Below are 27,237 nucleotides of genomic sequence, written 5' to 3' on the forward strand. Positions count from 1 at the left end.
TGTCTGTCAAGGGACCTCAGCTGCTGACACAGAAGAGCTGACATTACAGGGTCCCATGCCCTGGTCCCACTGCAGCTGAAGATTTGCTCTTGTATCTGCTTTCTATATTGGCCCTCTGTTTGCGCTGAGAATTCCAAGGTTAAAAGAAGTTTCAAATCTATTGTTCTAAGGGAAAGAAATGAAACGTGTGTGTGTGTGTGTGTGTGTGTGTGTGTGTGTGTGTATTCCAGGAAAATAAGCAGGGACTGGTGTCCTAGCTTTAATTCCTACTATACTTACCTATTTGACATCAGGGAGGTTTTCTTTTTAATTTTTTTTTTCAGGGACATTTTCTTTTTAAACTCCTTAACATTGCACCCCAAGCCTTTGAATAAAGCACAGAAACTCCTAAAATAGATTCACAGATGTGATTAAACCTTAAATGTGAGGCTCCCTTTTATTTCATTTCTTACCACTTTGCTGTCCCTCAACTCCTCCAATTACCTCCTAACATTTGTTACTTACTGGGTCGTTGAGAAGTGAGAGAAAGCCCTGTTCTCACCTGGAATTTCCAGCCCTGGTTCTAGTGGTATGTGGAAACTTTAATATTATGTGGACTTTAATGCAGACCTTTAACCTTTTCATGCTGAAAACCCATCTGGTCTGCTCCCGGTCAGTGAACGCTCTTTCCAGTGTGGCCACTACAGACAGCCTCATGTCCCAGCTGGCATGTTACACAACAGTTTCGGCCCAAAGCAACACACCCCTAGATGCTCTAATGCTGAAAAATGCTGAGGGCCTTGGGATTCTTTACCACAGAATCAGTTCCCTGTGGGATGAGAGGTCGCCTAGGAAAACTGGGTTCTCTATGGTGTGCAATGGGAAGAATCTAGCAAGTATCTCATATAAAAGCATTAAGGGGGATTCAACTATCTAAGTTATGTTGTAGCAACTATAGTCAGAGCAGGCAATGGCACCCCACTCCAGTACTCTTGCCTGGAAAATCCTGTGGACGGAGGAGCCTGGAAGGCTGCAGTCCATGGAGTCGCTGAGGGTCAGACACAACTGAGCGACTTCACTTTCACTTTTCCCTTTCATGCATTGGAGAAGGAAATGGCAACCCACTCCAGTGTTCTTGCCTGGAGACTCCCAGGGACGGGGGAGCCTGGTGGGCTGCCGTCTATGGGGTCGCACAGAGTCGGACACGACTGAAGCGACTTAGCAGCAGCAGCAGCAACGGTAGTGGCCGCTAGCTCCCAGGTACTGGATTGCTGTTACATGGAAATAGGTATGTGGGTTCTTAAATCAGAGAGTTGGCTCATTCACAGATACATATGCCTCTTAGCTTGGTTGACCCTTCTGAATATCACCATCTTTAAGATGTTCCACACATAGAGTCTATGGAAGAAGTTGATCCAAGCTAACATTACAGAGATGCCACCCAAACAGAGGTCAGGACCTCTGCTTCCAGCTTTAGATCCAGGAAATCAAATAGGTATCATCTCATCTAATTCACTGGTCATGTTTCCTGGAGTTCTTTGCTGAGGTGGTCATGAGATAATGCATCAGAGCTTTGGGGGCCAAGTGTGTTATGATTGATTACTGATGACTGCTATGGGTATGGAAAAGGGGAGCTTATGGAGTTATTTGCCATCTCTGCTGTGGATGCTGTTCTAGGATTAGACAGCAAACAAATTCCTGATAACTCCTTGCTTCTACCCTTCTCACATGCTACATGTTCACAGCAAAGGTATTAGTTTTGGGCCTAAATAGAGGAGCTTTGGGATTTCCAGGTGGCACTAGTGGTAAGGAACCTGTCTGCCAATACAGGAGACATGAGACTCGGGTACAGTCCCTGGGTCAGGAAGACCATCCCCTGGAGGAGGGCTTGGCAACCACTCCAGCATTCTTGCCTGGAGAATCCCATAGACAGAGGAACCTGGCAGGCAACAGTCCATAGGGTCACAAAGAGTCAGACACGACTGAAGCAACTTAGCACCACACGCAGAGGAACTTTTATCCTGATTAGATTCATATAAATATTTCAGTTCATTAAAGAATCAGTGTCCTCATTTCCTCATCAGCGCCTGTGTCACCTCCTCTGACATCTGCCCAGATAGAGCTCTAGCCTGGCTTTTTCATTTCAGGATATACCATATGTAGGTCCCTTGGACCAAAGTTGATGGGAAAATGATCAAATGTTATTGCTATCAAATTTTACCTCCCACTAGTATTCAGCTCTGGTCAGCACTCTTTCCACCTTAATCTGTTCTATCCCTTCCCCACCTGTGATAAATTGTGGCCTTTGGCCAACATGCAATGTTTCTTTTTAATCTTAGGCCCTTCTGTTTTAGCCTGGAGCGTGAACACTGATATGTGGAAGCCTGTGCTGGGTTTAATTTGAGGCTTTATCTCCATTTGCTCATCTGGGGTGGATTCACTCATTGATCCCACAGGTCCTCCTGCAAGGCTGTAGGAGTGTAGAGTTGGACTGCTGGGACGGAGATGATGGAATGCCCATCATTTATCATGGACACACCCTGACAACCAAGATCCCCTTCAAGGTAATGCTTCATAACTTTCTTTAGATCATATCACAGAGAGTCATTATCGTCATTCGTCATTTAAATAAGTGACTCTTCCAAGTTATACCTTACGTTGGGGGTTCTTATCCTGGGGCTTAAGAATTCTCCAAATTGTGGGGGTCTGCACATGGTCATTTTTCTGGGAGTTGATCTAAAACTCTCCTTAGATTCCCATTCAACCAAAGTTTAGTAACCATTACCTTGAATTAGTTATCATGTAATAATGTTATTGCAATTTTTGTATCATAAAATGATATAAAAAAGGCAGGAGTTGTTCTCCTGCTATAAGAATTAAAGATCATTTTTCCTGGTGTTCTGCTGACAAAGGCCAACATCATGTGTCTGGAGAGGATGAAATAACATTATAAAGTGATGAGAACTGATTCCACCTCCGGAGATCGGTCACCCAGGAAGACTGGTCTCACCGTATTATGATGTCAGTTTCTAGGTAGTTTATTTGTTCATCGTGCAATTATAAACCTCAATCAGAGGGTCTTTGGCTGTGGCATCATTTTTTTTTTCTGAACTGTAACTGGACTGAGAAGGAATATTACTATTTCTGTCTTATGTGTGAAGATAATGGCTAAAATATATTTTCTCTTCAACTCATTTTCCTACTCAGCCTTCTTTAAACATTTTGTGCCTTATGCTGAGGAAAAGAGGGATTGATAACTGTGTTTATGTACATACATAAATACAGGTGATATATGTCTTATTGCCCCAAAGTAGATTTGATTGTAAACTTCTTGAAAGCAGGAAAATATCTTATGCATCGTTATTTTTGATACTGTAACTAAAACAATGTATCTTACCTATAATATACTCTATATATATATATATTGATTTGTTAAATTGACAATACTGATAACTGTTCCTCATAGTATGTGAACAATACTTAATATGAATAGTTTAATGTCTTTATAGAAAATAACCTATTGTATTGCTTAACTTGAAAATACATTTAAAAAGATAGAAACCACTTTGGCCAGAGTCTTCTGCATACACCAAATTAGATGCTTTCTGTGGCTATTAGTACCTTGCTTCCTGACACCCTGGGCAAATATCTGAGCTCTGATGAGACTTTCTGGCCCTCACAGGAAGTGGTTGAAGCCATCGATCGCAGTGCCTTCATCACCTCTGACCTGCCCATCATCATATCAATTGAGAACCACTGTTCACTGCCTCAGCAACGAAAAATGGCAGAAATTTTCAAGGTAAGGTATCAGCTAAGTGACAGGACGGTCTTGTTTGACTATTGTTGAGCTTAATTTGGGGCCACCGTGGACCACACCACAGCTGGACCTCAGCTGTAAAACATGTATAGTTAGATCCCTCAGACCTGAGAAATGGGGATGCCCCTGTGAGCTTGGGGCTCTGTCTTCAGTGGTTCATCTTTTCAGCTAGTGATTGAAGCATTCTTCTGTGGTCTTCTGGCAATTTCTAGAAAGCCTTCAGAGGTAAAAGACGACCAACTCTCCAACACTTTTGGAACCACAAATCAGGGGTGCCAGGATGTCATCTGTCAGTTATATATAGAAAAGCTGAAAATATTTAAGGGCAAAGAAGTCAAATCTTCTTGTGGCCCAACTTCAGATACAGAGATCCATGTTGGCAAAGAGGTTAGACTGGCCACAACAATTGCTGTTAGCACCCAGCTCTTCCTTAGGCAAATAAACTATAATACAAACAGATTTAAAAGCAGATACTCCAGTATACTTCCCCCTTCCTCCACTCATAGAGGCATTTATGGGAATATGGCTCTCAGTGGCAGGGAGGGGCATGGAGATAAGAAAATGTTCCCAAATACAAAACTAATGCCAACAAAACTAATTAGCCTTTCATATTGCCTTTTCTTTGCCATCATTTAGAATGATGGTCTCTAAACTTTTTTTTAATAATGTTATTTATTTTGTGTGCCAGGTTTTCTCCAGTCACAGCGAGTGGAGTCTACTCTCCAGTTGCAGTGTGTGGGCTTCTCACTGTGGTGGCTTTGCTTTTTGCAGAGCACAGGCTCTAGGGCGCAAGGGCATCAGTAGGTTAGGCCTGTGGGCTCAAGAGTTTTGGCTCCTGGGCTCTAGAGCGTGACTCAGTAATTGTGGCACATGGGCTTAGTTTCTCTGAGGCATGTGGGGTCTTCCAAACCCAGGAAGCAAACTCACAGACACATTACAGGTGGATTCTTTACCACTGAGCCATCAGAGAAGCCCTCTAAACTTTTTTGATTGCATACCTTTATCAGTAAAATATACCATGTATTCCTATTGTGTATATTGACTTATTCATAAATTATATACATATCCTGCTTATTAACATATTTCATATATTAATTAAAACATGCAAAAATAAAATATAAAAGAGGGTAACAGAAAGGATGAAAGTAAAGAATTTAACGCTATTATTTATTAATGATACAAAAACCTTTTGCTATCATAAAAAAATTAGGACTATTTATTTATTATCTAAATTTTTAGTGGGAACGATGTGATTGAATACACCTCGTTGTTTTTGAAACTTTTGTGATCGCTGACTTGCATGTCTGGTTTTAAGCTTAGTTTATTATTTCAGTATTTGTCTTTAATAGCTATAGTAGCTGATAAAGATGCCTTACAAAGGTACCTGTATACAGATGGAAAAGGGTTGTCATTAACTGCACTTGTTAAATCACGGTACCCATTTCTCAATTCCATTAATGAGGCAAAGGTTCTTGTTGGAATTTGGCTAGAGAGTTTGTATGTAAAGGTCTTGCCTTTATATACTTTTATATTTGGGGGCTTCCCTGGTGGCTCAGATAGTAAAGAATCTGCCTGCAATGCAGGAGATGAGAGTTCAGTCCCTGGGTCAGGAAGATCCCCTGGAGAAGGGAATTGTGACCCACTCCAGTATTCTTTCCTGGAGAAGTCCATGGACAGAGGAGCCTGGCAGACTACAGTCCGTGGGGTTGCAAAAAGTCAGACACAACTGAGCAACTAACACTTTCACTTTTATATTTTTAACAGATGAGTTCAAACTCCACTAAAATCCTTCATTTAGAAGATTTTGTAACCATTAGAAAATCTGTTTCCAAGTTTTCTGACTGTGCATACATTAGTGTTTATGTTAAAATACATTGTTTCCTACAACAAAATCACATCACAATAGAAATACCTTTAGACAGCTGTCTTTACTCTTTCCGGAACACAAATTTTATCTAAAAAGCAACTGCTTTCTCTTGATGAAGGCACTGTTAAAACATTACACTTATCATATAGGAACAGACTAATAGTGATTTTATAATCGTCATCATTTGGTAACAAAGTGCAGCACAGAAAAAGTCAGAAATTTTAGGATACTTTTTTTTAAAGAAAATTGCATAACTTAGAATACTCCTTTGACTAAGTGGGCTTCACTGGTGGCTCAGACGGTAAAGAGTCTGCCTGGAGACCCAGGTTTGATCCCTGGGTCAGGAATATCCCCTGGAGAAGGAAATGACAACCCACTCCAGTATCCTTGCCTGGAAAAGTCCATGGACGGAGCCTAGCCGACTACAGTCCATGGGGTCGCAAAGAGTCAGACACGACTGAGCGACTTCACTTTCTTTGACTAAGTACATTTTCCTCATATAAAGTGTGAGCTTCTGTATGTTGTAAAGGATTTTCATAATCACTTTTCATCTAGTTACAAAGTATTTTAAAGAAAAATCTTTTTGCGAAATTAACCACAGTGGTTACCATGGCACCCAAACTGTGATCATCTCAATAAGCTGGTACCAAAGATGTGAGAGACACACCTTTGGTCCCTCTGCGTCAGTGGAGAGCCCTCGCCAGTCCTGCAGGCACCTTTATGAACGGCCCCTGACATAGACTGAAGGCCCCATTTTCAGTCTGTACATTAAGCACTAACAATCTTCCCTTTTTGTTCTGTTTTCATAAAAAAAAAAAAAAAAAGACAACTAGAAATAGAAACTGCCGTATTTTCTACCCTCACCCCAGGGGGTCATCCTGTGCCTTCCCCCACACCCACCTCCTTGGGGGACACAAATGTCCCTTTGGAGACCAGTGCTCAGAAAACCTTTGTGAGAATGGTGTCTGCGGCTCTTTATACCAAATGGTGACAATTTCTCCCTGTTATTTTTCATTTGGTCCCAACTTCCCACCTTCTTCAAGGTTTGTATCCTGTGCGCACTTCTGGAATAGTCCATATTCTATAGACCACGTCCTCTGACTGAATCTCTTTTTCTTCTTTTGTACATCAGACCCCAGAGTATTTTCCTAAACAGTTAGAGCTGCCCTCTGGAGAGTGGCCTCAAGCCCTCTTCGTGGTCTCTAACTACCTCCCTTCTTTCCACTAAGAAGCTATGCAGAGCGTGGGGACACACGGATACAACTTCTTTCCTAGCTCCTCTTCCTGGGATTTTTAGAAGAATCCCATTGGGCTGAAATATCTAGCCAAGTGACTCAAGTATAGACAAAAGTCACTGATGATATGTTTTCCTTTATTGTTTCAGACTGTGTTTGGAGAAAAACTGGTGGCTAAATTCTTATTTGAAAGTGATTTCTCAGATGATCCAATGCTCCCCTCGCCTGACCAACTCAGAAGGAAAGTGCTTCTCAAAAATAAGAAATTAAAAGCCCATCAGACACCGGTGGATATCTTAAAGCAAAAGGTACGCTCTTGTTAAAGAGGTTACAGGGATGCTGCATGCCCAGAACAAAGAAATTGATGTCATTCTAAACTTTCAGCCAGGTAACCAGTTTTTGGAGATTCCCTTTCCTTGAATGATATATTTGAGTTTTGGCTTTTGTTTTAATAGACAGATAAATACTCTCTTCCCACTCACCTAAAATTTTATTTTGAAAAATTGATATAGAATGCACCTCATTATTTAATTTATTTTGGGCAGAATAATGTGTGATCTTTATCTCTGGACCTGAGCTTCACAATTCTCAACCCCTCAGTGGTCACTGGAGTCCTCTTTAGAAAGACCAAAGACCCCTGCCCCTGTGGAGCACTTGAACATGGGGTTGTGACCCCTGAGGTCAGTAGTAGACCCCCAGTAGCAGCAGCTCTGGGGTCCTAGCCCTGTGGAAGCTGGCACAGTGTATCACTGTGGTAGGTGGACCCCAAGGCACTTCTGTATCTGCCTCACTCATGACATCTATCCTCAGAGCACCCCAAACTTGCCTGCATAGCAGGGCCCTCTGCCCAAGGATCTGTGAAAAACTTCAGGTCCAGGACCAGTGAGTCCATATTGCCAGGTTGCACTTACTCATTGCACAGAATAACAGCTGCCAAAACTATTTGCCCTATTTAGGAGGGCACTGTTGACCCTGAAACACCGCTTTTGAAACTTACCACAGCCAAGAGTTGCTGCATAAACCTCAGCCCCCAACAGGAGAACGGTATTTATTTTGTATAAATATATAATAGACAACATAAATTATATACAAATGTAACATACAAAAACCATACTTGTCAAATAAATCAGCCCAGTCAGACTTACATTTGATCCAAAAAGGTCTGGCTTTATTTTTTTATTCACATAAACATTATATTATCATCCCTCTGATGCATATCTCACTTCTGAATTTTAATTCCAAGGTAGATGGATAGACAGACAGAGGAAAGGAAGGGAAGAAGGGAAAGATAGTTAGATAGATAGATGATAGATAGATAGATACAGATAGATGATGGACAAGACATAAAACTTTGAATGTGTTTACTGCCTGGATGAAATAAGACGCCCCCTTCTCATTTCTTAAGACTCTCTCAGGAGCTCTGCATCCTCAAATGTTCTTTTTACTGCCTGGAATGGTTTTTCACCTCATCGCCTGTATCACTGCAAGATTGTTGCTTGATCAGTGGGAGTTCTGCTTGTTTTTTGTAAAGTGAGAAGAACAATCATGAAGAGTAAGTGGGAAGGGAAAATTAGCCAACCACAAACGTGTTCTCAGGCAGGCCTGTTTTTAAAAGAGTGCCCAAACATGTTGAAAAATCTTGAGTCTGGAGATTGGTTTCTTTTAAAGATCCAAACCTGCGTGTTCCTAGAAGTCTTCATGTGCTCTGGAGGTACACATTGCCCAATTTGACCATCGTGCACAGCTCTGGGCCAAGAGTTGCAAAAGCAGCCACCTTCAGGGGCCAACCAGGAAATATAAACATAAGAGCCAGCTGGATTGGGAAGTGGTGAGGAGGGCAAGGGAGTGCACATGGCTTCATGAATGAGCAAACCTAATTAAAAATTCTTAAAACACTGCACCAGCCAAACAAGTCTGGTCTGGAGGAGAAGTCAGCGCTAAGTGCCACCAGTTTGAGACCTCTACTAGGTCTGCCTTTGTCCAGATCTGCACTCCCCAAAGCTGCTGCATTTACTTGGCTTCCAGAAGCCATGAGACCTATGCAGATGGGCTTTATTTTGAAGCCGTTTGACTAAAATGTGTATGCTTATGCCTGGCCCTCCTCAAATGCTGCAGCAGAAACTGACTCCCCAACATAAAAGGCACTTTTTCTTTGGCAGCACTGTTCCTGCACTCTGCTTTCTTTATCCAGAAACTACTGCCCACATCTCAGTGCCAAGCAGATGCAGCTGCCCTCTGCTCTATGGTCTTCAAGACGTAGTTGGATGTTCTTGTAGCTGCTGCCTTTCCTGTTCTTCGCACATTTGCAGTGACTTATACAGTGTCCATTCCACTAATGAATAGATTGTGTAGTTGCAAAAGTCTTCTGTATGTGGAGCCCGAATCTTCCTTCCTGTTCCTCCTACTCTTTGGCACAACTTTCCTCTGCAGCTGCACAGACTAATTGCACATCCTGAAAGCCAGCATGTGACTTCTCACCAGCTTTTCTCTTCTCCAAGCTAAACGTTCCTATTGTGTCAACAGTGCCTCGCAGGATATGACTCTTCCATTAAGACTATTTTGATATTCTTACATTTGTGGATATGCTTGAATTTGTCCATCTTAAAACATGATTTCCAGAACTAAGTCCGTGCTCAGGGTCTGTCAACTCATGAGCAGTGTAAGCATCACATCTCTTAATCTGAACTTTATACTTCAGTTAATACAACCTCAGACTGTTCTCACTATTTAAATTCTTTAACACCTATCAGGCCCATGTTGAGTTTGTGGAAAATGAACAGTTCAGTTGTTTTCATAGGACTAAACTTATGTCTAGTCTCCCTATATTTCCAGGTTTACAATTAATGTTAGCCTTCCGCATAGCAGGAGCCTCACATTTATCACTATTAAATTTGCTCTTCTTGGTTTGAGTACGTTATTACAGCATATAAGGTTCCCTGTGGGTTTTAACATTAGTCATCCAATGTATTTATTAGCAGTTTTCCAAACTGTGCCTTCACCCAGACTGCCCTTGAGCCAGATGGCCCAGTGGAGAGCCCTGTGGCCCTTCTTGCAGGACCTCCCTGGAGTTTAGGTGATTATCCCTCCTATCTGGTTCTCTGTTCTCTGAAACCCACATTTCTGCAGAATCTGGTTCAACTTCTTTCTTTATAGAATAGAAATTGAGGTCTAGCCATCTATGGGACTTTCTCCAAGCCTCCCAGATCGTAGTGGCAGAGGCAGGATTCTGATTCAGGTCTTTAGGAAAGACCTTGCCAAAGGCAGTCCAGAAGTCAGGATACACTGCTAAGAACCACTGGGGCAGGGACTTCCCTGGTGGTCTAGTTGCTAAGACTCTGCACTCCCAATGCAGGAGGATTGAGTAGTTCGATCTCAGGTAAGGGAACTAGATCCCATATGCCACAAGTAAAGATGCTGCATGCTGCAGCTAAGACCCAACACAGTCAAATAAAGAAAGCAAGCATCACTGGGGCACTTTCAAAGACAGAGTCTTGGGTCCCAAATCTGCCTAACTAAATCAGAATTGCCATAAGGAAGTCCTGGTAGTCTGTTTACTTAAAAATAATTTTTACCATCCTGAAAGTTGGAAAATGCTGCTAATCTGTTATTTCCCACAAAGTGAGTTACCTTACCCAAAAGGTCTAAACAGGTTACTGTATGGGAGATTCGTTCTTAGTAAACTTGTTCTACGTCTTTCTAGTCGCCTTTTTATTTTCTGTGTTCTCACAACCAAATAATCCATTCTGAGACTTTGTCAGGTATCACCTTGACATTTCCTACCATTTGACTTCCACAACTTACTTCTTCCTCCTTTTGGAAAAAAATAGGACAATGTAATCCCATTATCAGTGTTTTAAGCATAGTTCCAGATCCCTGTGATTTTCCAGGGAGTTCCCTGGTGGCTCAGATGGAAAAGAACCTGCCTGCAATGCAGGAGACCCAGGTTCAGTCCCTGGGTTGGGAAGATGCCCTGGAGAAGGGAATAGCTACCCATTCCAGTATTCTTGCCTGGAGAATTCCATGGACAGAGGAGCCTGGCAAGCTACCGTCCATGGGGTTGCAAAGAGCTGGACACGACTGAATGATTAACATGTTGACAGTCATATTGTCGAGGCCTGACAGGCTGTGGGTCCAGACCTGGTGATCTGAGTTCACATGGGGCTGAGTGATGCATGCTTAGAGCTCCAGTGTGCTCAGAACCATCCCTAACTTAGAGCATCTGAGTCCTTTCTATTCAAAGAACTCACCCTCAGCAAGGATAGACTGACTCACAGCCAGATTTCTGAACCCTTGGCCTGAACTCCAACCTGCTAGACTCAGACAGTTCACTCTCAGTGCCAGGTGCTGTGCTGGGGGCTGGAGGAACCAAGCTAGTGAGACATGGCTCCTGCCTGGGCCCGTCTGAGCCAGAGTCTTCACCTGATCCCTACCTCTGACCCTCTGACCTATATCTGAATTGCTGTTATCAAGGGCTGAGATCCTGTTCTTCTGTCCTAAAATAAGTAGGATATTGCAAAAAATAAGGAAGTCAGCTCTTGACTGTCATTGGCCCACCCATCCCATACTTCCTGCACTGGGGGAAGTACCTGCAAGTTGATGGGACCTTGACACTCCGCTTTCTGATACCTGGTGGCAAAACTTTGAATGGCAGCTCTCCCTTCCTGGTTCTCCCAACTTTCTGCCAGGGGTTGGGGGAGGGGCGCTTCCCAGCTCTTGGCATTGCCAGTCATGATACTTGGCTCCACCCTGCATGTTTACTGTTTGGAGGCTATTTGCTTATCCAGGACAGATAGACTTGCTTCTGTGGCTTACTTGTGCCTGGAGCATATTTCCCAAAGTTTGAAAGAACGCTAATCCTATGAGACACTCTGGAAAAAAAAAAAGATTCCCAGTTAAATAAGCGTGGGAAATGCTGCACTGGAGATCTTTGAAGAACCGTGATGCCCTTCAGCATATTTAATGAAGGCTCTGAGAAACTCTGTAGTAGGAATGTGTTTTAGTTTCTGTAAGATGTTGTTTTTAAACGTCCATTGTGTTGTGTGGTTACTGTAATGGTCATTTTTTAATATAACAGCTGTAAGTGTTCCATAAAAATTTTGAGCTTTGGCCATGTTCAGTTATCTGGAGTGGACTGCATTGTAAAAGATTTATCTGTATATTGACATAGCCTAAATCCTATCTTCCTTATGTATATATTTTATTATAAATACAATATAATCACATTTCAGGAAGCTTAAGGAAGAATTATTGTAAAATACACTTAATTCCGAAGCCAAACACAACCTGTATCACAGGGATTCTCAACCTTAACAGTATCTATGGATAGAATTCAGGAGGCCCATGAAGTTAGGTGAAAAATTCGTTTTTTTCTTTTTTGGCCACACCACGCAGCTTGCAGGATCCTATTAATAGTTCCCCAACCAGGGATTGAACCCATGCTCCTTGCAGTGGAAGCACAGAGTCCTAATCACTTGGGCCTCCAGAGAATTCCTGAAAAAAACAAAAATTACATCTTAATTTTCACTAACCTGTAGCTAAAATTTAGCCTTTCCTCTGATTATAAATATAAGAAACACACTAGAATAAACTTGACAAAGTATGTCTTTGTCAGCAATAGAAATCACAGGTTTTTCATGTTATATCAGAGTTGCTGCCATTATCTCCAAGAATTATTTATGCTCATCACTATTTCACAAGCATTACATGACCTACCATTATATATTTTTCACTGTGTTAATAAAGAAGCATATATTCCTATAGCACTGATTTGTCTTTTTAACATTTGATAACTATAGTCAACATTCCTTTTTTCCTTTGTAATCTTATATATTTTATTCTATGCATTTAAAATATTCTGAGAAGGGATCTTATCTCACCAGATTGCCCAAGGGATCTGTGCCTGCTGTATTAACATTTAAAATCTAGCCTTTTATGCATGACATTTTATATAATTATAATCATTATATAGAGACATAAAGGTATTCAGTCAGTTCAGTTCAGTTGCTCAGTCATGTCCGACTCTTCGAGACCCTGTGAATCACAGCACGCCAGGCCTCCCTGTCCATCACCAACTCCTGGAGTTCACTCAGACTCACGTCCATCAAGTCAGTGATGCCATCCAGCCATCTCATCCTCTGTGGTCCCCTTCTCCTCCTGCCCCGAATCCGTCTCAGCATCAGAGTCTTTTCCAATGAGTCAACTCTTCGAATGAGGTGGCCAAAGTACTGCAGTTTCAGCTTTAGCATCATTCCTTCCAAAGAAATCCCAGGGCTGATCTCCTTCAGAATAGACTGATTGGATCTCCTTGCAGTCCAAGGGACTCCCAAGAGTCTTCTCCAACACCACAGTTCAAAAGCATCAATTCTTCGGCACTCAGCCTTCTTCACAGTCCAACTCTCACATCCATACATGACCACAGGAAAACCATAGCCTTGACTAGACGGACCTTTGTTGGCAAAGTAATGTCTCTGCTTTTGAATATGCTATCTAGGTTGGTCATAACTTTCCTTCCAAGGAGTAAGCATCTTTTAATTTCATGGCTGCAATCACCATCCGCAGTGATTTTGGAGCCCCCAAAAATAAAGTCTGACACTGTTTCCACCGTTTCCCCATCCATTTCCCATGAAGTGATGGGACCGGATGCCATGATCTTCATTTTCTGAATGTTGAGCTTCAAGCCAACTTTTTCACTCTCTACTTTCACTTTTGGTTCCTCTATTGTTGAACTTTTAGACTGTTTCCTGTTTTTAATTCACGCAAGTAACTTTGTCTGTATTTTGGACTATTTCCTTATGCTAGGCTCCCAGATTTATATTTATTCTTATGTCCTGCGTTATTCCCTCACAGTAATTCTACTCAAATGTAGAGGCACATGACCTTCCTGATAGCACACATCAAGTTTCCAGAAGCTTCTAAGCCTATTTTGTTAATCTGACTGATGGTTCAGATAAAAACTTTTCTGAAACGTTGATAAAACTTTATTTGTTGAAAAAACTATATTGTTCAAGGAATTTTATTTAAATCAACTATTCTTTTTTCCCATCCATAGGAATCCTAACGTTTCTCTCAATGTCAAAGACCTTTAGATAGTATTTTAAGAAGCGGGGAGCAGTTTTTTAGCAGAGATTTTCTTTTTCAAAATGGGTGGGCTGACTTGCTTCCTCATCATTCAGGACTGATGGTTCTCTGAAGCACCCAGGTTTCCCCTGGGAAGGAGGGAAGTAGTCCTAGGGGACCTGGATTCCAATTCCTTGTGATAGTTTTCTAAAAGTTCCTGGATTCCTCCTGCAAAGATGTTAACATTTGCCTAAGAATTGATGTTGCATTTTAAGTTAATGTAGAGTTTTGGGTTTTTTTTCCCCCCAGATAATCAAAATAGGTTAAGCCACTTTTTAGGACTATGTAAGCATTGGGTAGTCCTTTTGAAAACCATTAATGAAAGTTTAGTAGCTGGGTATCTGCAGTCTTTAATTATTCATATCTTACAGGCTCATCAGCTAGCATCCATGCAAGCTCAGGCTTATAATGGTAGCAATGCCAGCTCCCCACCTGCTAATAATGAGGAAGAGGAAGATGAAGAGGATGAATATGATTATGATTATGAATCCCTCTCTGATGGTAAGAGAGCCAACACGATGCTGTACTCAAGGAAGCACACTTGGATGGTTTTTCTACTGGGTTTTTTGGTGTCTTTTTTTTTTCCAAAATAAGTCTGGCAGTCCATAGACAAACAATACAGATTGTTGTAATATTACCTAAGAGTTTCTGGAATCCTGTCACTTAGCAAGGAGGACCAAGCAAGGAAAGGGATTCTTGTCAGCCACCAGAGCCATTACGAAAGGAAAGAAGAGGATGTGGAAAGCAGCACAGGAGTTGCTCCTAAATTGGTTTCTAGAGAATGAGGTAGAATTGCCGCAGAGAGACCACATTCTTAGAAAGAAAGTGAAGTCTTCAGTTGTGTCCGACTCTTTGCGACCCCATGGACTGTAGTCTATCAGGCTCCTCCGTCCATAGGACTTTTGTAGACTGTGGTTAAATCTTTTCTATCTCCTGAATCACCTGCAGGGGGCAGCATCGAGTTCCCATGCTTCTCTCCATTGCTTTCACTCTTGCTTTAAGAGCATGGAAAAAAATGAAACATCATTCCCGTTCTGCACCCGCCCCCCTACCCTGGTTCTCACATTACTAAGCCAACCAGACATTTCCTTCTGGCCCCACCAAAAAGATAAAACAACACGGGTGAAGACTAATGGTGCACTACGAAAAAGTCACAGGAATGATATCACCTACCCCTGTTTTACAGGTGAAGGGGGCTTCTTACAGAAGAATTAGGTTTCAGGTGTGTTTCATCTGGACTAAATTCATATCTCTGCTAGAGATTATAAAATGCTTCCTCGGGTACTACTGCTGATGATAGATTGTTTTAATTTTGGCAACATCTGAAAGACAAATATGTAGTCATGAAAAAAAATGCCAAAGTTCCTGTTTACTTAAACATTTAAATGTAGACTATATTACTTCTCATTGTTTTGTTAATGTGTAGATATACCCAGACCAGCAACCATTTACCACTTGCATTAAGACTGCAGCCAAGGGACGTCCATGGAAGTCCAGTAGCTGGAACTTTGTCTTCATTGCAGGGCATGCAGGTTCCATCCCTGGTCAGGAAGCTGGGATCCCACATGCGTCAAGGCCAAAAAGCCAAGACATGGAACGGAGGCAGTGCTGTATCAAATTTACTAAAGACTTTGAAAATGCCCTACATCAAAAAAATCTTAAAAAACGACAGCCAAGCCTCCTCCAAATATCCGCTTCTCATGCAGCATGATTGTCTAGTCATATTTCCATGAGCCTCCATCATGGTCAGCAGCTACAGTCTAATCTGTTTCTGTCTCTGTCCATTTAATAATTGTCCTTAGTAGTAGTTGATTGCTTCATGCGTTCAGTCACTCAGTCATGTCGGGCTCTTTCTGATCCCAAGAACTGTAGCCAGCCAGGCTCCTCTGTCCATGGTGATTCTCCAGGCAAGAATACTAGAGTGGGTTACTATGCCCTCCTCCAGGGGATCTTCCCAACCCAGGGATCGAACCCAGGTCTTTGGGTGGATTCTTTACTGTCTGAACCACCAGTGAAGCCTGAGAATACTGGAGTGGGTAGCCTTTCCCTTCTCTAGGGGAACTTCTTGAGCCAGGAGTTGAACTGGGGTCTCCTGCGTTGCAGGCAGATTCTTTACCAGCTGAGCTACCTGGGAAGCCCTGACTGTGTCATACCATCAACTAAAAACTGACCTGAAATCCTGTCAGTTAACACAAGGGGCATATTCTCTAAACTGGGAAACTGAAAAAGGGTGATAACAGGAAGGAGTCAAGATAATTTCTTATATCCTATTCCTCAAAAGCTGTGGGAAGATCCCCTGGAGAAGAGAATGGTAACCCACTCCAGTATTCTTGCCTGGAGAATTCCATGGACTTAGGAGCCTGGCAGGCTATGGTCTATAGCGTCACAAAGAGTCAGACACAACTGAGTGGCTAACACCTTCACTTTCACTTTTCTGAGTCCATTGAAAGCAAGTCAGGCTGAAAACTCGCCTAGGTAGCCCGGTTTATCTCTGTGACGGCTCTGGCCCTCAGTTTTCACATATCTAAGATGAGCGAATTTCGCTAAAGCCTTTTTTTGGCTATAAAACTGTGATAGTTCCTGGGAACTATCTGAAAATTACTTACAGAAAATCTAAAGGAAGTTGCAAATGAGGCTTATTTATTTCAGGAAGTACTACTCTGCCTTTTGGCCAGTAAGTTCTTAATGAATATTTATTCAATTAAATTTTATTAAAGCAACATCAATTAATTTTTCCCCAACCTTGCTGTACATCTTAACTAGCGTTGAACATGCACTATAGATTTGAATTTACAACTTTATATAGACATATACAACATATATATGAAGTTGTGATATTCATGATTGCATGATTCTAACAAATTAATCAATTTCTATCCATTCGACATGAAGTGTTTTGCAGACTGTTAGGACCATCAGTAACTGAAAACATGTAGTGTGAATGTGGCAGCATGATTAATGTTAACAATGTTTGCACTTCCTTTATTGCTAGGCTTTGCATCCCTTAATAGTCAAATTATGAAATCAGTGGAAGAGTTCTTATTTCATTTTTCTTGTAATTTAAGCTGTTGTTATTTATGCTTTACTTCATACCTTAATTTAATTTATCTGGCTTTTTGCCTTAATTTTCTTACTGTTATCCTCTTTCTGATTCTGTTTTTCTGTAGCAGATGTCCTTACTGCTTCTCCCGCTCCTAACAGTCAGGAAGGTAAAGCCATTTGAACCTGGCATTTTAACTGCATGAATGTCAGCATTCTGTTGCCTATTGTTTAGGTCCGATTCGCATGTGACACTTATAAGAATAAAAATGTCATTAACTGATTGATCTCATTTATTTCTTGGCAGCCTGCATGGCCCTGATTTGGTATAAGGATATTTTGGTCTAAGCATTTGTGGTCTGATGAGATAGTAAATTGTGGGTGAGAAATGAGCTTTCTTGTGTGTCGTTTTAAAAGAACATAATCATGTTTATTTTCCTAAAACCTTTAAAGTCATTTTGAATAGAAATTCCAAAGCAAGAGCAAAGTATAAGATTATCTGTCATACTTTGGAAATGTTTAAATCTATCTTGATTCCTCACCTTAAGAGTTTCCCTTCATAAATTGATAGACAATTATGAAAACTTTACTTCCCAATTAAATATATTTGTGAAAATTGCATGGCAAATAACAATGCCTTTTTCCCCTCTGGTTTTGACATTTCTAGAGGTAAAAGAAACTAATAGCTTCATTTTTAAGTGAGAGTGAGTAAATCATGTCTGTACCATCAAGAAGTGATTCAACCACTCAACTTTTCCCAAACTTGTGTGCTGAGAGCTTCTTGACAGGGTATCTTCCATAATCTGTGCACAGTTCTAATTGTCTGTATGAAAATGAGTTTTCTCATTTAGATTATGTCTATATGGTACCAAAACTCTGGTAGGTTAGTCCATTCAATCAAAAATGAATACATCATTTAACAAAATTTAAAAATTTAAGCCATTATTTTGGTAACATGTAGTCAGCACCTCAGTCTTACAGATAAGCACAAGTACCTGGATATTCTTGGAGTGATGTATAGACACAACCTTAAGTGAAGCATTCAGTTCTTATTCACTAAAGCCTGCCAATTCATTTTCAGACAACATTCTAGAAGACAGACCTGAAAATAAATCATGTAATGACAAACTTCAGTTTGAGTATAATGAAGAAATCCCCAAGAGGATAAAGAAAGCAGATAACTCTGCTTGCAACAAAGGAAAGGTGAGTGCATGGTTTCTCTTTGATTGCATTTGGACATGGTATTCTTGTCAGTTTCAGGTAGGATTTCACTCCCTCCCTATCCCTTCCCTTCACCTCGCCCCTCACTTTCCCTTGAATGCCAAAGCCCAGACAGTGATGATATGGGCCCACTTCTGTCATTTATGGAAAATTAGTCATTTATTCACCCAGCCAGTACCTACTAGAGGTGTAGCATGTGGTAGGCACTAAGGTAGCACAGGAGGTGACTTAGCAATGGAACTAAACATGTCAACCGTGCTTGGAAATGATTACAAAGAGCAGTGATTACACATTGTTATCAGATCATCTGGCAGATGAAGTTGAGAAGCAGATGAAAACAGGGCATTCAGAGCAGGAGGACAACCTGGTATCTTTAGTGAATTGCCGGAAGTTTTAAAGTTGTTTGGGATGACCAAGAAGATGAACAGGGCTGATTGGGAAGTGTTAGCACAGGGAGGACACTAAGAATGGAAAAATAAATGAGATACCTGGACCCAGTCCTCAAGTGCCTCACAGTGTTAGACTCTGAGCAAATCCATAATTGCAGTGACATTGTTGGAGAACAAAATAACAAAATACGCCAAAAATTTGAGCCACAGAAGATACATACTCCATCATCCATTTGTTCAACAAATATGTATTGAATGTTCTACATTTAAGACCCAGAACCATGTGCCCTCGGGGAAGATGAAGAATGTTAGACTCAGCCATCGCTCTCAGAAAGCTTTTCTCTAGGGAAGGTGTTAGAATGTGTATGTGGATAAGATAGAGGAAGTGAAACACACTGATGACAAAAGAGAGGAACAAAGAGCTTTGGGGATTCAGAGGTAAGTGATCTGATCTGTACCTTCCCCGTAAACCAGTATCATTGTTCCCTTGATAGGTTTATGACATGGAACTGGGAGAAGAATTTTATCTTCCTCAGAATAAAAAGGAAAGCAGACAGATTGCACCAGAGCTTTCTGACCTTGTCATCTATTGCCAAGCAGTAAAATTCCCAGGTAAGAGTAGACAGTATCATTTATAGCATTTAAAGATACCAAAAGATACAACAAATATGCTATTTAATCAGGTGTTGCAAATGGCCTCAAAATAACTAAACTGTGTTGCAGAAATCACTGTTACAGTACCTTCTAAATATTTATTATTATTATTATTTGCTTTGGTGCTGATGTGGATAATACCATAATATTATCATTTTTCAGACCATATCATTTCTCTTCATAATAGTTAATAATAATCATAATATTCATAACAACTAATAGCTAAAATTTATTAAGCACTTAATTTTAAGTACCAGGATTTGTATTAAGTATTTTACATACATCATCTTAAAAGACTTCATAATAATTCTGTGAGTAGGCAGATTTATCCCCATTTTTACATAAAACAATCTGAGAGAGATGAAATAATTGGTCCAAGTTTTCAGAGCGTATCAGTTAAGACTCTTTTCTTTGAAAGTGGCAGAAATTGGCATAAGCAAAGAAGAAATGTATTGAGTTGTGTGTTGAAAACTGAAGAGATAAACAAGTTTCATATACATCTTGATCCAGGGCTCTCCTCTCTCCCCATAGGGTCACCCCGTTGACTCTCACTGGGTCACCACTGTGTTGGCCCTTTTTCCTTCACGGTGGCAAGGCAGCTGCGGCAGGCCAGCACCGCAGCCTTCTAGATTCAGCTTCAGTAGGAGTCTCTTTCAGAACTTTCAGCAGCAGTTTCGTTGTTTTTCACTCGATCTTGCCCATCCCTGAACCAGTCACTGTGATCAAGGACATGGAATGCTCTGACAGTCTAGGGCAGTGGTCCCCAATCTTTTTTGGCAACAGGAGCTGGTTTCCTGGAAGACAGTTTTTCCATAGATGGCAGGGGGGAAGGGGTGGGAGAGGAGGGCAGAGAGGAAGGCTTCATGATGATTCAAGAGCATTACATTTATTATACCGCTGCTGACCTGATAGGAGTTGGAATGGGAAAGGGCTGTAAATATGGATGAAGCTTTGCTCGCTCACTCACCTGCCACTCACCTCCTGCTATGGGGCCCTGTTCCTAACAAGTTACTAACCGCTGCTAGTCTATGTCCCGGGGATTGGGGACTCCTGGTCTGGGGCTTATGTCATGTGCCCATCCCTGAGCTAAGTAGTGAGTCTCCATCCAAACTGCAAAGATCAAGGACAAAGTTTCAGTGGAGCTTTCCCCCATTGGTCATTTTTAGAAGTACAAGTGAACTTAAGCTGATAAACCATTGCCCCCCAAAATGTGTATTTCAGTTAATAAAGGATAGAATTCTGATTCTGAAGCTCATCTGCCTCCAAAGTCCTGCTCTTAACCCCAGAGCTACCCTCATGTCTTGTTAGGGAGTGCTGTCAGTGAGCTCATCCAAATGGAGCAGCAGGAGGCAGAGGGCAAACAGGAAATCCATAAATATCTGGAAGTCAGAAAAATTCATCTCCTCTTATTAAGAAGAAAGATTCCCTTGTACAAGATTTCTGAGGACAGGAAAGCAGCTGGCACTGGGGCACCCATGTAAATGTTAGTAAGCAGCTTGGATGAACTTGACCTAGAAAGGGAAGTTAAAACCCCAACCCTTATTTTTTTAAAGGTGGTCTGGATGCAGATCCTGCTTCCAGAGGCTTTATCTTAAGCCCCAGTTCTCATACTCTGCCTTGCAAATGGGACAGAGGTCTTAGGCTATTAAAAAATTAGATAACCAGTGGTCTCTTCACACACCAGAAGAGGAAAAAAATCATAGGACTTTCTCAATTTTAGATTTTCTCTCGTAAACTGTTTTTAAACTTTTGGCAGCCGCTACTGCCTATCTGCTAGCAAATTCTGTTGAGGAGGATAAGAGTGAATAAGTAGCCAACAGTGGCAACCCACTTCAGTAATCTTGCCTGGGAAATCCCATGGACAGAGGAGCCTGGCGGGCTACATATTCATGGGGTCGCAAAAGAGTTGGACATGAATTAGAGACTAAACAACAGCAACAACAGATCTCAAAGAAACGAAAGAACCTGGCCATGTAGGGTTAGTTTCACAGATCCTGACTTTCTAGCTCCTGAGTACCGTATGACCGTATCTGCAGTTAGTGAAATTGTTCTTATCATGGGATAAAATTCTTTCACTGTCAATGAGCCTCATGGCCTGCATGTCCCTCATCACAGGAACAGATGTGAAGACCACTCTATCCAAGAATCATACTCACTGCATCTCTTGTTCTTTATAAATTCAGCTGCCACTGCACCCAAAATGTTCCTCTGACTTTGTCTTTTCCTCTCAAGAGCTGAGTAAACAAAGAGCACAAGTTCCCAGAGATATTTGAAGTCACCATGAGAGATTACATTTCTCTGCTGATAGAGGATCGTGGAAGGGTCAAAGGTCATTTGGTACAGTTTCTGACTTGAGGCACAGGCAAAGCATGGGGTTGTTTGACTTGTTTTTAAAATTCCAAGTGTGCTGTTTTTTAAAAGTGTTTAAATAGCACACATCCTTTATAAGTATACTATATTCTAATCCCCCCCTTTTTTCACCTTTTTTTTAAGTAGTTGAAGTTTCTCACATTTTTTCCCCCAAATTTATTTCCTTTCTCATAATGACTGAATTGCATTGCCAGAATCATTGTCATAATAGCTTCTAAATATTTATTGTCATTATGATTTGTTTGGATAATTCAGGAGGAAAATACCCTACAGTGTCCATTTCTTTGAGACACAACTTAAAAATTTATATGAATATAATAATTTTTACAAGTGTTCATTCTGCTCTACTGTTGATTTAACTTTGCTACATCATCAGTTTCAATGCACCTCACCTTTCACCATCCCAAGTCCCTTCCCAAGGAGCCACCATGCAAAAAGTTCTTCAGAGCAGGGAGGCACTGTGAAGACCATGGGTGCGTCTTCCCCAGATCAGGGACCTGCTTCACTGCAGGGCTCCGCTCCTCAGTGACCTTGGCCGGGACAGTTGTATAACTTCTCTGCACTTTAGGTTCCCTACTGGTGAAAGAGGCATAACTTGCAAGGTTGTTGTATAAACAGTTCTAACTTGCAAGGTTGTTGTATAAATTAGCAATAAGGTACACAGTGTGAATAGCACGCTACCTAGAAAATAATTGGCTCTCTGGAAATGGTTGTTGTCGTTGTCACTGGTGAACGGACCAACTGGGCAGATTAAGGGTCTTTGTTGCTCTTTTGATAACTTCTCTGGGCCTCTCCAGATTCCTTCCCTTTTCTTGATCACTCAGCCTTTGTTTTCTTGCTTGCTCACCCCACCCCAGAGAACACCCAGGCTCCTCAGAGGGGGCCCGTGTACCCTTGGGGGATGTCAACATGTGCCAGGATGTGTGCAAAAACCCCAGAATGAATGCAGCCCCTCATTCCGACTCTTCATCGGTTTTACTCGGGAGAAAATCCATTGTTACATCATTGTGTAGAGGGCAAAATTCACAAAAAAGTTTTAAGATAAAGCATAAGAATTCACTAGTTCAAGTTTGTGCATCTTTGCAGTTTCAGATACTTCAGAGGAAAGAAAACATGTACAAGCCCCATAGCTACTATGCACTGAACATTTTCTCTGAACAAGAGACCCTACTAAGTATGCAGATATACATTATCTCATGTAATCCTAACCAGGACTCTCTTAGAGATGAGGAATAAGTGGTGAGAGAGGTTAAGTAATTTGTGTGAGGTCACTCCACAGGGAACAGGGCTTAAATTCCAGAGTCTACACTCTCATTGAGCTCAGTTGTGTCCGACTTTCTGCAGCCCTATGGACTGTAGCCCACCAGACTCCTCTGTCCATGGGATTTCCCAGGCAGGAATATTGGAGTGGTTTGCCATTTCCTCCTCCAGGGGATCTTCCCAATCCAGGTATCGAACCCGCTTCTCCTGGGTCTCCTGCATTGGCAGACAGAATCTTTTACCACCTAGCCACCTGGGAAGGCCACACTCTTATTAAGCACTACTTAATCCTGTCTTCTCACATGATATTCTTCGAAGGTTTATTTTCATCTTAAAGTGGCCTTCCTGAATGCTGCTTCAGGTAAAGGAATTACTTGCTAATGGTGCAATTGTAGAGAGCGGGACCAGTTTGAAGGCAACTCTGGTTTCACTGTTGCCTTTACATCCTGCCCAGGAGCCAGGTTTGCTTGGCGTGAATTTGTTTCCTCATTCAGCAGATACCTGTGAAGTTCCTGCTGTGCCCTAGCACTGGCCAGACAGGAAGGATCCAAAGAGTGGCTGGACCAGGAGTGAGGAAGAGAAGCCCTGAAACATAGTTATCAGCATAATCGGTTTCCCATTTAATCCTCAGATTAACCCCATGAAAGAGTTCCTATCATTTTGCAGATAAGGCAGCTGAGGAACCAAGAAGGTAGACGTTAAATCAAGGTTCCTGTGGGCAGGAATTATCCTGGGCAGTTACGATACGGGCTTCCCAGGTGGTGCTAGTGGTAAAGAACCTGCCTGCGAATGGGCAGGAGACTTTAGGGACTGTGGGTTCTATCCCTGGGTTGGGAAGATCCCCTGGAGGAGGATATGTCTGAAGAATCCCATGGACAGGGATTCTTGTTCCTGGCAGGCTAAAGTCCATGGGGTTGCAGAGAGTCGAACAGGACTGAAGTGACTTAGCACACAATTATATGACAGCTCAGGCCTTTGGCCATCCTTTCATCTCTCCAAACTGTGCTAATTAGGTTCTGGAGTCTAATCTTTTAGACTCTAAAAGATTTTTTTTCTTGCAGTTTTTCAAAATCTTTCTGTTGCATAACCAAATAGGTATGGGTGTGATTTTGTGGTCATCTTGTAATAATCCTGTAGGTCTTGTCCCATTTGCCTACAGAGATAAAAACTTCACTGTCGTTACTTGCAATGCTATTATTAATCGTGCTAAAAATGCTAGAAATCTTCTGTACTGAGTTAGAAGGGAGTAGTAGGACTTCAAAATAAACATTAGCAGGGATGGAAAATGTTGAGTTCCCTTGCTTGTAGTTTTTGGCTTATTTATTTTCATTTTATGGGAACAGGCCTGTCAACTCTAAATGCATCTGGCTCTAGCAGAGGAAAAGAAAGGAAAAGCAGGAAGTCCATTTTTGGCAACAATCCGGGCAGAATGAGCCCCGGGGAGACAGCACCATTTAACAAAACATCTGGAAAAAGTAAAGTCACCTTCTGACAATATCTTTGCCTGATTTTGCATGCTGGAGGATTCTGAGATTTCACTAAGCACTTCCCTGGAAATTTTTAATCTTCTTTTATATTCATGATTATTCATATTATATAAGTGTGGTGTAAATATTTTTTTAATTACAAAATTATTCTCTTAACTTCCTAAAAAATAGTCTTTCACTGAAGATGTTCTAAGAGTGTTTGCCTCAAAAGTAAAAATTGGAGCCACCTTGGAACCTTCTCATGGTTCTTGGAACTGCAGTCTTCCCCCTTATAATTCCAGAAGATATATCCAGTTTATGTTTAATTACTTTTTATTGTCAAAATCATAAATTCTCATAGTTAAAAAACTCAAACTATAGAATATTATTAAAGTTTCTTTCCGCTCGCAACGTCCCAGTTCTACTCCCCAGAGGTAACTGCTATTAAGTTTATTGTGTTTAGTTCAAGAAAAATAAGATTCTTTTTAAGATAATCCAAATGGGATATAACTGAACATGTATGACTTTTATACGCACCATAGCTTTCTGCATAGCTTTCTGTACGTATAATCTACCTTATCCTCTTTAATGTCCCTATGGTATTCTGTTGTGTGGATATATTGTCATTTATTTAACCATTTCTCACTGGTAGAACTTCTGGGTTGCTTCCTGGATTTTTGTTGCTGTGTGTGTGTGTGTGTGTACTGTAAAGAAAATACTGCTAGAGTGAATACCTTGTATATATATTGTTTTATATCTGTGCAAATATATCCACAGGACAGATGAGGTACTGAGGCAAAGAACTTTAGGGCTTTTAGTTTAAATTGGCGTTACACTTATTTTCAAACTCTATAGCTATCCCTTCTGGGGGGAAGATCTAGCTGGCTTTATTATTTATTGACTGGTGAATGGGTAGCATTCCACCTAGCAGGTAGAAAGGCACACCCTTAACAGCTGTCGTTTAGTCTCAAGGTGGTGGACTAACTCCCAGGTAACACTCGAGGTGCACGCCGGTGTGTCATGTGCTGTGAGTGTAGCCTGCGATGTTGTTCAGGTTTCTCTTTCTGAAATATCTCAAGTGTTCGGCACTAATCTGAGGCTGATCTCTGGGGGGGTTTAGGTTCCTGTGAAGGAATGCGACAGGCCTGGGAGGACTCTGCTTTCTCCGTCAACCCAACCACGTCCCTCAGCGCTATCATTAGAACTCCCAAATGCTACCATATCTCCTCACTGAATGAAAACGCCGCCAAACGTCTGTGTCGCAGGTATTCTCAGAAACTGATCCAGCACTGCGCCTGCCAGCTGCTGCGGACGTACCCGGCTGCCACCCGCATCGACTCCTCCAACCCCAACCCCCTCCTGTTCTGGCTCCATGGGATACAGCTCGTGGCACTCAACTACCAGACAGATGGTAATGAGCTTGCTTCTCCCAGAGGAGTGCCTCTCCCCTTGCTCCTTTGCATCTTACATCTCAACAAAAAACATGTTTTCAAGGGGGCAAGGGTCCCAACTAGGGCCTATGTGAGGGTAAAAATACAGAAGACAGAAAAGAGAAGAGAATTAGACACTGAATTTTACTCTTGACTTTTCAGAGTTAAGGCGATAGGGGGAAAAAAACCCTCAAGGAGTCCTGAATAGTCTCTTGTTCCTGCTCCATTTTTAAAGCACTTTTAATTTATTTTTATTATTATTATTATTTGTTAATTTATTTATTTTAGTTGGAAAGAAAGAAACAAAGTGAAGTCGTTCAGTCACGTCCGACTCTTTGTGACCCCATGGACTATAGCCTACCAGGCTCCTCCGTCCATGGGATTTTCCAGGCAAGAATACTGGCGTGGGTTGCCATTTCCTTCTCCAGGGGATCTTCCCGAGCCAGGGATGGAACCTGGGTCTCTCGATTGTAAACAGACGCTTTTACCATCTGAGCCACTAGGAAAGCTTCATGCAAAAGCCTCTGCCGTAATTGGAGGATAATTACAATACTGTGATGGTTTTTGCCGTGAATCAGCATAAATCGGCCACAGGTATACATGTGTCCCCCACCATCCTGAATCCCCCTCCCACCTCCCTCCCCACCCCATCCCTCCAGGGTGCCCTGCTTCATGCATCAAATTTGCACTGGTCATCTGTTTTATATATGGTAAAGTACATGTTCCAATGCTATTCTCTCAAAGCATTCCCTCTCCTTCTCCCACTGCGTCCAAAAGTCTGATCTTTACGTCTGTGTCTCCTTTGATGCCCTGCAGGTAGGATAGTCGGTACCATCTTTCTAAATTCCATATATATGCATTAATATGCAGTATTTGTCTTTCTCTTTCTGACTTACTTCACTCTGTATAATAGGCTCCAAAATCATCCACCTCATTAGAACTGACTCAAATGGATTCCTTTTTAATTAACATTAAATAATATTCCATTGTGTATATGTATCACAACTTCCTTATCCACCCATCTGCAGATGGACATCCAGGTTGTTAAAGCACTTTTTAAAAATAGGACTGCTATCAATAGAGCTGTGTCCAATTTGTTTTTAAAGACCTGTTGGGGTAGAGATTTCTTAACACTCATTAGTAACTGTCTTGGAGAAGGCAGTGGCCACCCACTCCAGTACTCTTGCCTGGAAAATCCCATGGTTGGAGGACCCTGGTAGGCTGCAGTCCATGGGGTCGCAAAGAGTCGGACACGACTGAGCGACTTCACTTTCACCTTTCACTTTCATGCATTGGAGAAGGAAATGGCAACCCACTCCAGTGTTCTTGCCTGGAGAATCCCAGGGATGGCGGAGCCTGGTGGGCTGCTGTCTATGGGGTCGCACAGAGTCGGA

The 27,237-nt window shown here is 41.7% G+C and overlaps 1 protein-coding gene across 4 annotated transcripts in view; it reads left to right on the top strand.

Moving 5' to 3' along the window:
- Positions 1-27,237, top strand: part of PLCE1 (phospholipase C epsilon 1) — a 368,784-nt gene that overhangs the window by 311,559 nt on the left and 29,988 nt on the right. For 3 of the 4 annotated variants that reach the window (XM_044935312.2, XM_044935311.2, XM_006053593.4), the window contains exons 17-24: positions 2,436-2,543; positions 3,662-3,778; positions 7,048-7,206; positions 14,386-14,515; positions 18,135-18,256; positions 19,158-19,275; positions 24,291-24,422; positions 25,534-25,824. In XM_044935312.2, the coding sequence (XP_044791247.2) occupies positions 2,436-2,543; positions 3,662-3,778; positions 7,048-7,206; positions 14,386-14,515; positions 18,135-18,256; positions 19,158-19,275; positions 24,291-24,422; positions 25,534-25,824 (1,177 nt within the window). The remainder of the gene's footprint in view (positions 1-2,435; positions 2,544-3,661; positions 3,779-7,047; positions 7,207-14,385; positions 14,516-18,134; positions 18,257-19,157; positions 19,276-24,290; positions 24,423-25,533; positions 25,825-27,237) is intronic. The other variant, XM_044935313.2, reaches the window with a different exon arrangement.

Source organism: Bubalus bubalis, chromosome 23 (genome assembly GCF_019923935.1).
Source record: "Bubalus bubalis isolate 160015118507 breed Murrah chromosome 23, NDDB_SH_1, whole genome shotgun sequence".
Taxonomy (NCBI): Eukaryota; Metazoa; Chordata; class Mammalia; order Artiodactyla; family Bovidae; genus Bubalus; species Bubalus bubalis.